Source organism: Helianthus annuus, chromosome 3, assembly GCF_002127325.2.
Source record: "Helianthus annuus cultivar XRQ/B chromosome 3, HanXRQr2.0-SUNRISE, whole genome shotgun sequence".
NCBI lineage: Eukaryota > Viridiplantae > Streptophyta > Magnoliopsida > Asterales > Asteraceae > Helianthus > Helianthus annuus.
The window spans coordinates 9336953-9346783 of NC_035435.2; the positions used below are offsets into that span (position 1 = coordinate 9336953).

The window sequence follows — 9831 nt, forward strand, 5'->3', positions numbered from 1 at the left end:
TTAATCACAAGATCTCACACCTAAGCCACTGATTCAAGACGAATCAGTGATGAAACTTAATGAAACCTAATGAATTTTTAGAGAGAATACCGAGAGAAGATGAAGTAATCTGAATAATATCATCTGGTAGGTGAGCATGCCTTTATATATGGCCTTCTAGATGTTACCAACGAACCAGCCAAGTCCAAGCAGCCAAGGTCCAGTAATCAGCAGCAGCCAAGGTCCAGTAATCAGCCCAGAAGCCCATTAGCAGCCCAGTCATTAACAGCCCAGTAAGACTCCATCAGTTATATACGTTCATGAAACAAAAAACAATCATATTAAAAAACAAACATATTAAAAAATAAACTATTTAACCCACAACATATTAAACTGAGTTATATTGTCAACATATCAATTCAACATGTTGTGATGTTGGGTAACTTGGAAATAAAAAATGGTATGGGTGTGATGCATTGCTAAGCCAAGGCTCTATACCTTAAAACCAAAGTCTGTAGTACATTGCTGGTTATTTGATGCTTTGATTATTAGGTGTAGCCTCAATACTATTGTTGCTAGGGATGTTCATCGGGTTTTGGGTTTTTCGGGTCGGGTTGTTCGGGTTTTTGTCTAGGAAAAATTGACCCGATAACCGACCCATTTAAAGTTTGGGTTAGTCGGTTTTGGGTTATTCGGGTTCGGGTTAGTTCGGGTCGGGTTGTTCGGTTTAGATGTATAATGAAAAATTAATGTTTTTTTACAAGATATCATCAAAATTCATATTGCTACTTTAAAAATATCATCAAAGTTCAAACGTTATTTGACAATACGCTATTAGAATATTTAAAAGTCCCAAAATATAATGTTTCATATAGTAAAGACTCAAAACCAAAACACTTCTATTAAAAAAAAACAATAAATGTTTAGGTTTTTTTTTTCAGGTTTCGGGTTTCGGGTATTTCGGGTCGGGTTGTTCGAGTTTTTGGTAGGGAAAAAGTGACCCGATAACCGAACCATTTAAAGTTCAGGTTGGTCGGGTTTGGGTTTTTCGGATATTCGCTAATTCGGATGGGTTTGATTTCGGGCCGGGTTTCAGATTTGTTGCTATGTTGGGTCACTTGGAAGTAAACAATGTTAGGCTTGTGATGCATTGCTGCATCGGGTTATCCTGAATGAAATAGACAATCACGATTTTTACTATTGGAATGGTAAATCTATTGCTTAAAAACAAGCAAAGAGAAAAAAATGCAGCTAGGGTGTAAACAAGTCGAATTACTTGATCTCGGCCTGAAAAAAGGCTCGAACGAGCCGAGCCCGAGCCTAAAAACAATTTCGTTTAGTAAACGAGCCCGAGCCCAAGCTTCTCTTATTGAGCTCGAGCCGGCTCGTAAACCTAGACAAGCTTGTTGTTTTTACTTTGTTAAATTAAGATATTAAATGTATGCTTGAATAATAATAATTATAATTTGTATAAATTAATTAAGAAATAATGAATGAGTCGAGCCCCCCGAAGCTCGAGTTTGAAAACTGCTTACGAGCCGAGCTTTAAAAGCAAAGCTAGAATCGAGTCGAGCTCGAGCTTTCATAAGTTAAACGAGCTCAAGCTCGAATTTGACTTGGCTCATTTGCACTCCTAAGATCATACAAGCGTATGTATTAGTTGTTATCTAGAAAAAAATAGGGATATCCTAATTTTTCTTTTTGGATCTAGTATCATAATATTTGTTTAAGGGTATACCGTACATAAAACGGAGAAGATTTTTTTGAGTTAAATATCATTTTAGTCTATGTGGTTTGTGTCATTTTGTCAGTTTAATCCAAAGGTTTCATTTTTCGCATGTGGGTCCAAAAAGGGTTAACTGTCGCCATTTTAGTCTATTGGGTTAACTTCATCCATTTTTTCTGTTAACGAGAAGGGCAATTCGGTGATTTTATATGTAATTCTGTGAACTAGGACAATTCGGTCATTTAAAATGACCGAACTGCCTTTCTCGTTAACAGAAATAATTGATGAAGTTAACCGAGTGGACTAAAATGGCAGTGGTGAAACATTTTTGGACCCACAGACGAAAAATAAAACTTTTGGACTAAATTGACAAAATGAACTAAACCACAAAAACTAAAATGACATTTAGCTCTTTATTAATTTTTTTGTTTTTAAGAAACAGGTAATATATTTCGTGTAATCAACCGGTTTGCAGACAGTAATATTCGGGTAGAAAAAAATACCCGCAAAACTTTCACAATCCACACTGTCACCTTCGCATCCTCATCGTTCCCCTCTCCAGATCTAGGGTTTCTTCAACCTCCAAATCCCCCAATTCTCACATAAACCTGTAACAATTCCATCAATCTAGGGTTTCAAATCACAAATTCTCCATCACTACACTATTCCGCATCACATACTCATCAGATCTGTTCCAATTTCATCTCCGAAAAGCAATTTGCTACTTCATCTAGGGTTTTACAATCAATTTGATCGATCTGTTAAGTTGTTTACTATACGATGAGTATGAAATCGGTGCAATCGTCGTCGTATAGAGACCGTACACAGGAGTTTTCGAGCATAACAGAGAGGCTGAGGAAGTCGGTGTCGTCGGCGAATGCGGTGGCCGGAGTTAACAGTAGTGGGGGTGTTGCCGGTGGTGGAGCCAAGGGTGGTGGATCGAGATCGAGTGTAGCGTTTCAGTCGGAGTTTAATAAGAGAGCTTCGAAGATTGGGTATGGTATTCATCATACGTCGCAGAAGCTAGCAAAGCTTGCAAAATGTGAGTTAATTTGTATAAAATGATAAGGAATTTGGATTTGATACTAGCTATTACTTATTAGTCATATGATGTGATGATGATGATTGTGTTTGTAGTTATGGTTTAGCATCAGAATGATTATACACTTTAGGAAATGTAAATGTGTGGGATACTATTGTGGATCTAAGCTTACACATAACTTTGGTGCTTGAAATTCTAAAGCCGTTGAGCTTCCAGAGTGTTCTAGTGCGAAATCGTTTGGTATCACGTTGTGACATTTAATTCCATGTTGGCTATAATTTAGAATTGTGATCCTTTTATAAGACTGTGTTGTGGTATAACTAAAAAGTGAAAAAAAAGTGAGTGCCACGTTGCTGCCACGCAGGTATTTGGGCTCTTATTAACAAAACCATTAGAAGTGTGTAATAGTGTTTGGCGCCCCCTTTCCTCGAAACCACCACTATTCCAATAGATCACTCTCCCAGTCCCCCTGCACACCCCCTAGGAGTGGTGTTTAGCGCCCGATTGTGATGAGGTGGAAAGTGGCTCCAAGCCACTACACTTAGGCTAAGTTTAGTTTGCTACTTATAGCTTGTCGTCATGGTTTTACTTGACATGAACATTATTTGGTTAGTGTGTTAGCCTCATAGCCTGCCATACCCCATACGATATGAGTGGGATCATTCTGTGTAGTTTTTTGTTTGTTTATGTTAGCCTGCTATGGGCTTAGGGTGTTCTTTTTTCGAAATGGTATTAAAAAGTGGTTTCTAATAAGCTAGAAACGATATCATTTAGTAGTGGAGGACGTATGAATTTTCAACGTGGTTTTGATTGATATGAATGTTATTGAGTCTGTTTATTTAAGCTCCGGGCTCACATATGATTATTAGTACTTTGGGAAGCATATCTTTTACGGAATTAAACTCGCTACCGTATGCATTCTGTGAGGTTATAGGCTATACAAGTATTTTATAACTATATATATATGCTACTACACATGTTATCTGCTCTATTTACATAGAAGTTTATGTTTGTGTTTATACATAGTTGATGAAGACATGCCATGAAATAATATCTCATGCTAAAACTAAAATCAAGCAGAACATAGAAGTACAGTTTGTCGGACATGTATATTCTGACATTAGAGAGCTGTGATCAAATGAATTCCTTTTTGGTAGTAAATTTAAATATTGTTTTTAGCCAATAAAGATTAACAAGTTAGGCTTAGTTTGTTTAGTTATATTAGCTTTTACAATTACAACTTAGGTTTAACATGTCTTTGTTCTTTAATCTATCATTATTATGTAATTTACCTTTTACTTACTTATTTGCTGTTTGTATAACCATCTGTACATTATGGTGGCACGTAAACATACATGTTTATCTTATAATAGACTTTCACTTGATCAGTTAAGTTTTACGTATACTTTGTGCTGCTGTGACAGATTCCATCTTTTGATCTACTTTTATATACGATTACAAAAAAAAAAAAAAAAACTTATCAATTGCCCAAACACGACCCTATTAGGGTATTAGATGTTGGGTTTATATGCGATTGCTGATTGCGTCATATCTAGCGGGCTTACTAAGAATAATTTTAACTTTTATCAGTTAATAAGGATAGAGCCTATATCCATATAAACTTCTTTATAGAGATAACATCTGTTTATAAAGCTTAACAAACATGCCACATGGTGTATTGATGTATTCATAGTTATCGATTGCGACTGTTGCGAGCGCTATTGCGTTTAGCGATGCGAAGCAGACTACTGGCGCTAAGTGGCTCTAGCGACTGAAAAGCGGGAAAAATAGCGACAATATCTTTTTTTATTTGTTACCTTATATATAGGCACGTATTCCGGCGGCGAATTCCGGCGCTGGTGCTGCAACTTCTGTCCGAAACGAGGAAGATGGAAACCGAAGGATCAAATTGATAGGAAAGAAAGAAGAGATACCTTGTTTTGATGGCGTTCATAGTAGTTTTTCTAGTGCTTTTCTGTAATTTCATGGTCGTCGTATACAGATTTGGAGTTCTGGACGGCGGAGGTTATAATTGGGGTGACGATCCAGCTATTTTAGGTTTAAATTAGTTTGTAGTTTTACAATTTAACCCCTCAATTTTTCTGTAGTTTACATTTATTCTCTAACTTGTAAATTTTTACATAAAAGAGTGAAATTAGTTTGTGCATTTTAACATTTACCCCCCTCTCTATCTTTACTAGTTTACATTTGGTTCTTAAACTTACAAATCTATGAATATAAAGTATAAAATTAACATTATAATATATGTATATAATTATAAATAGCTATATTTTATTTTTAAAAATTTCTACTACCTTATCGCTATACACAAAATAGCGGGCGCTATTTCGTCGCTATCGCTACGTAGCATATAGGTCGTCTGTCACTATTGACCGCTATTCGCTATCGATAACTATTGGTGTATTAAATCTTTAGCTTGGGGTACCATGAGCTGACATGATTTCATTTTTGTTGTTCCAGTGGCAAAGAGGACATCTGTTTTTGATGATCCAACTACGGAGATTCAAGAACTGACAGCTGTCATCAAGCAGGACATTACTGCCCTTAATTCAGCTGTGGTGGATTTGCAGCTCATTTGCAATTCCCAAAATGAAAGTGAAAATGTTTCTAGTGACACAACCACCCATTCAACAACGGTTGTTGACAATCTGAAGAACCGTTTAATGAGCACCACTAAGGAGTTTAAGGATGTTCTTACCATGCGGACAGAGGTTTGTAGTTACTAAATTACATGTATAGAAAAACCCTACTAGACATTAGTTAATGGGATTATGTATAAAAGAGAATGACTATCATACCCTTTAATTCAGTTCTAAATTACAATTTCACCTGAAGTTTTAAATGAGGTTCTAGATTTTCTGCAAAATGTGAAATCTTAATCAGATTCTATTTTTTTAATTTGAAATTTATGCATCATGGAATCTTATGGTACAAGTTCAAAATAGAGTAAAATGCCATTTTTGTCCCCGAGGTTTGGCCAGTTTTGCGACTTTCGTCCAGAGGTTTGTTTTTCCGCATCTGGATCCAAAAGGGTTGAAATCTTGCCATTTTCATCCAGGTCATTAACTCCGTCCATGTTTCTCCGGTAAGTCAGGGGTATTTCTGTCTTTTATGTTAACTTAAAGGGCAATTTGGTCTTTTTCACTCTATGCACAAGCATTTAGCATAGTGTACAAGTATTCAAAAGCCAAATTGCCCTTCTAAGTTAACAAAAAAGACAAAAATACCCCTGACTTAACGAAGAAATATGGATGGAGTTAATGAGCCAGATGAAAATGGCAAGATTTTAAACCTTTTGGATCCAAATGCGAAAAAAACAATCCTTCGGACGAAAGTCGCAAAACTGGCCAAATTTCAGGGACGAAAATGGCATTTTACTCTACAAAATATTATACCCTTTGTTTCAATTTTAAATTACAAAATTGCTTAACGAAAGTTATATATAGTTCTGGGGCCTTTTTGCAATATTTTGAAACGTAGTCAAATTTAATTTATAAACTAAAATTCAAAGCCATGTATTATGGAATTGTAAGTCCAAAACAACTGTAATATATTTGCTCATGTCAAACTTTTGGGTCTTTTGGCTGCAGAACTTGAAGGTTCATGAAAATAGAAGGCAGTTATTTTCTGCAACTGCTTCTAAAGAACCCGCTAACCCATTTGTCCGTCAGCGTCCTTTGGCTAATAGATCAACTGCTAGCTCATCAAATTCTCCTCCTCCATGGGCTAGTGACTCTTCAAATTCATCTCCGTTGTTCCAAAGGTAAAATCGAATATGATTATATGACATATCGACTGTTTTTTTGAATGCCATGGATTCAAATAGGTTCTATCACAGTAAACTTATTGTTGTATCTTTAAACAAAAAACTACATGTGGCAAAATGGGTAACGGATCAATATCGGTTGAAAACTGGTTGTGTCAACTGTCATGTTGACCTGCCAACCTTTTTTAGTATTTGTTTACTTTTTAGAGTAAAGTAACGGATGGTCCCTGTGGTTTACCAAAATTTTGGATTTGGTCCCTAGCTTTCCAAAAGTACACGAATGGTCCTTGTGGTTTGTACTTCGTAACACGTTTAGTCTTCAGGTTTTTCTAAAAGTACATGGATGGATCCTGTGGATTACCAAAATTTTGGATTTGGTCCCTAGCTTTCCAAAAGTACACGAATGGTTCCTGTGGTTCGCACTTTGTAACACGTTTAGTCTCCAACTTATTTCAAAATCACACGGATGGTCCCTGTGGTTTGCAATTTGTCACGCATTTAGTCCCTAACTTGGACATGTTAAAACCTTTAGATTTGTTGGCTGGGGACTAATGTGTTACAAAGTGCAAACCACAGGGACCATCTGTATACTTTTGGAAAGTTAGGGACCAAATCCGAATTTTGGTAAACCACAGGGACCATCTGTGTACTTTACTTTTCATCTCTTCAAAATCAAGTTGGTTTTGATTGCTTGAAGACTTGAAGTGACTACATAATTGATAATACACAATAGCCTCACTAGTTTCTCAAGTGCTTAAAAAATATAAAACAATTAAGCTATCATTTGGACGATATTGAATCTCTTAAACGTAGCTTTATCCTCCCCTTGACTCTGCTGTTGACTTCTTACTTTTGACTTTTCAGGAAGCAAGCTGACACTGAATCTCAACCATTGATTCAACAACAAAACCAACAACAACAGATGGTTCCCTTGCAAGATAGTTACATGCAGAGCCGAGCTGAGGCTCTTCACAATGTCGAGTCAACTATTCATGAATTAGGCAGCATTTTCACACAATTGGCAACCATGGTTTCTCAACAAGGAGAGCTTGCAATTAGGTTAGTATGATACATACATACGCCTACTTTTCTTAGTCGTATTATTTTTTTTATTAGTCACATGATATTATGATACATATAATAAGAATAGGTTAAATGAGGAGAGCTTTTGGTACTTAATATATTTGCTATGAGTGGGTCGGTAGGTTCAACCCGACTTGAACCCGAAAAATTTTAGATGAACCCGAACACGACCTGAACCCGAAAATCATGTCATACATATGAACCCGAAAACGACCCGAATATTCGTGGGTTGACCCGAACACAACCAGTTCAACCCGTTTATTTTTTTCACAAAATAATATACTGAAATTTTGAATTTTACTAAAGAAACACAAATATATGTAATACAGTTACATTTTAATTATAAAATCTTGTGTCATTTTCTCTTTTTAAGTTATAATTATGGCATAAAACACCCACCCAATTTCATTTATGACATAAAACATATTGTAAAAAATATAATATAATTAAAATGGGTTAAACGGGTCAACCTGTCCAGGTTGACATGAACCCGACCCCTTTAGGTTGAACGGGTTCGCGGTTTCAACTTGAAACCGACCCGAACCTATTTAGACTAAACCCAAACCTGTGAATTTCGTGTTAGGTTTGTGTCGTGTCCGAAATTCACACCCCTAGGATTTACTGGGTTTGGTTGTTGTTTATAATAAAGAAAAGACCAATGTTCCCTTTCAGTTTTCCAAAGGGTTTGAGAGGTTGCTTGAATGTATTAAATGCAATTAAAAGTATAACGCATGTGGAAGTTACCTAAGTAGTTCAAGTTTTTCTTATGATGTGCATCAGTGTGTCCGATTTCGTTTTATACCAAATTCGGCCAAAAACATGCCAGAATATTTTATAATGACAAAAATACCCTAGGTTTTGTACATCGAGTCATTGTGTTTTCGTAGATCAATAAAGGGTATTTTTGTCAAGGGCATTTTCGTCATCAGGCTTCTACAGTTAATATCGGTGATATATCGGTTATTGGTCCTCATGTAAAATATCGGTACCGATATTATCGGAGATATTGACCGTTATAACCGATATATCACCGATATTTGACCGATATATCACTGAATTGTGTTAAATTGCTGTATATATAAATTCAGCATGATACTAAAATTACCGATATCTCACCGCGATAACCTATATTTCAAATATCGGTCCCTGACTGATATCCGATATTTTACCGCATTAACTGCATAGCATCAGGCATATGTTGGTTAAATTTGGTATAAACTGATCTGGATACGTACTTGGGTGTCCTGTAGATTAGTTTCCATTTCTTGTGATTATATTTGTGAATGTGTATATCAATAAATACTAAGGGTATGTTTGGGATTAGTTTTTAAAACTGCTTATCCGTGTATTGCTTTTAAAACATCTTATTTTACTAACAAATAACACATAAGCAGTTTGTATAATAAATCCAAACGCCCTCGAACAACGAATTGCTATATCCAAATGCAATAAGCAGATAAACACTTTTAGTCAGTAATCCAAACACTTATTTGTTTTAACTTGTAAACAGGATTGATGAAAACATGGAAGATACTCTAGCAAATGTAGAAGGTGCACAAGGACAACTAATGAGGTACCTCAACAGTATATCGTCTAATCGATGGTTGATGATCAAAATATTCTTTGTATTGATCGTGTTCCTCATGATTTTTCTCTTTTTTGTTGCGTAAAGATTTTTCATTCGCATTTTATTGTCGGAAAATATATAATGCAAAAAACGAGCTGTTACTTATAAAATTTGTTGTTTTTAGTGTGTACATACGCACCGATGTTTTTAAAACCGGGCCAATCGGCATGGGAAATGGTGTTTCAATGTAGCCACTGATTTAATTTTTCTTGATTAAACTGCTAGTTATGAGTGTTCACGGATCGGCTTGGTTGATCTCTATGAAATTCTGGGCCGAACCGCTAACTACTGTTTCGGAGAACAATGAACTGAACCAACCGGGTTGGGTGGGTCTGTTGGATTGATGGTTGAACCGAGTTGGCAGTTTGATGGATAAAGAAGTTTTCAAATGGATAAAAATGGTTGATGATTATGATATATATTCATAACTGCAAATTTTGAAAAAATAAACAAAAGATGTACATAAGTAAGTTTGAAAAAATAAACAAAAGATGTACATAAGTAAGTTGAACCGTGAACTGAACCTTGGACCCAGGTTCGGCCCTGAGAATTTAGGTGTTATGTTCGAGCTCGAAAAATGTTCCCCT

At 35.9% G+C, this 9831-nt stretch overlaps 1 protein-coding gene across 1 annotated transcript; it reads left to right on the forward strand.

The window, feature by feature from the left end:
* Positions 1–2173: 2173 nt before the first annotated feature.
* Positions 2174–9449, forward strand: LOC110928605 (syntaxin-32). The gene is made up of 5 exons (XM_022171626.2): positions 2174–2747; positions 5229–5479; positions 6359–6531; positions 7399–7593; positions 9128–9449. Exons 1-5 carry the CDS (start codon positions 2486–2488, stop codon positions 9285–9287), a joined length of 1041 nt encoding a protein of 346 aa, XP_022027318.1. The 5' UTR covers positions 2174–2485; the 3' UTR covers positions 9288–9449.
* The last annotated feature ends 382 nt before the right edge of the window (positions 9450–9831 follow it).

Excerpts from the sequence above, each read along its gene's own strand:
- LOC110928605 (XM_022171626.2), top strand. The coding sequence starts at position 2,486 with ATGAGTATGAAATCGGTGCAATCGTCGTCGTATAGAGACCGTACACAG. Across the intron at positions 5,480-6,358 it reads TTCTTACCATGCGGACAGAG|AACTTGAAGGTTCATGAAAA; the intron begins GTTTGTAGTTAC and ends TTTTGGCTGCAG. Across the intron at positions 6,532-7,398 it reads TCATCTCCGTTGTTCCAAAG|GAAGCAAGCTGACACTGAAT; the intron begins GTAAAATCGAAT and ends TTGACTTTTCAG.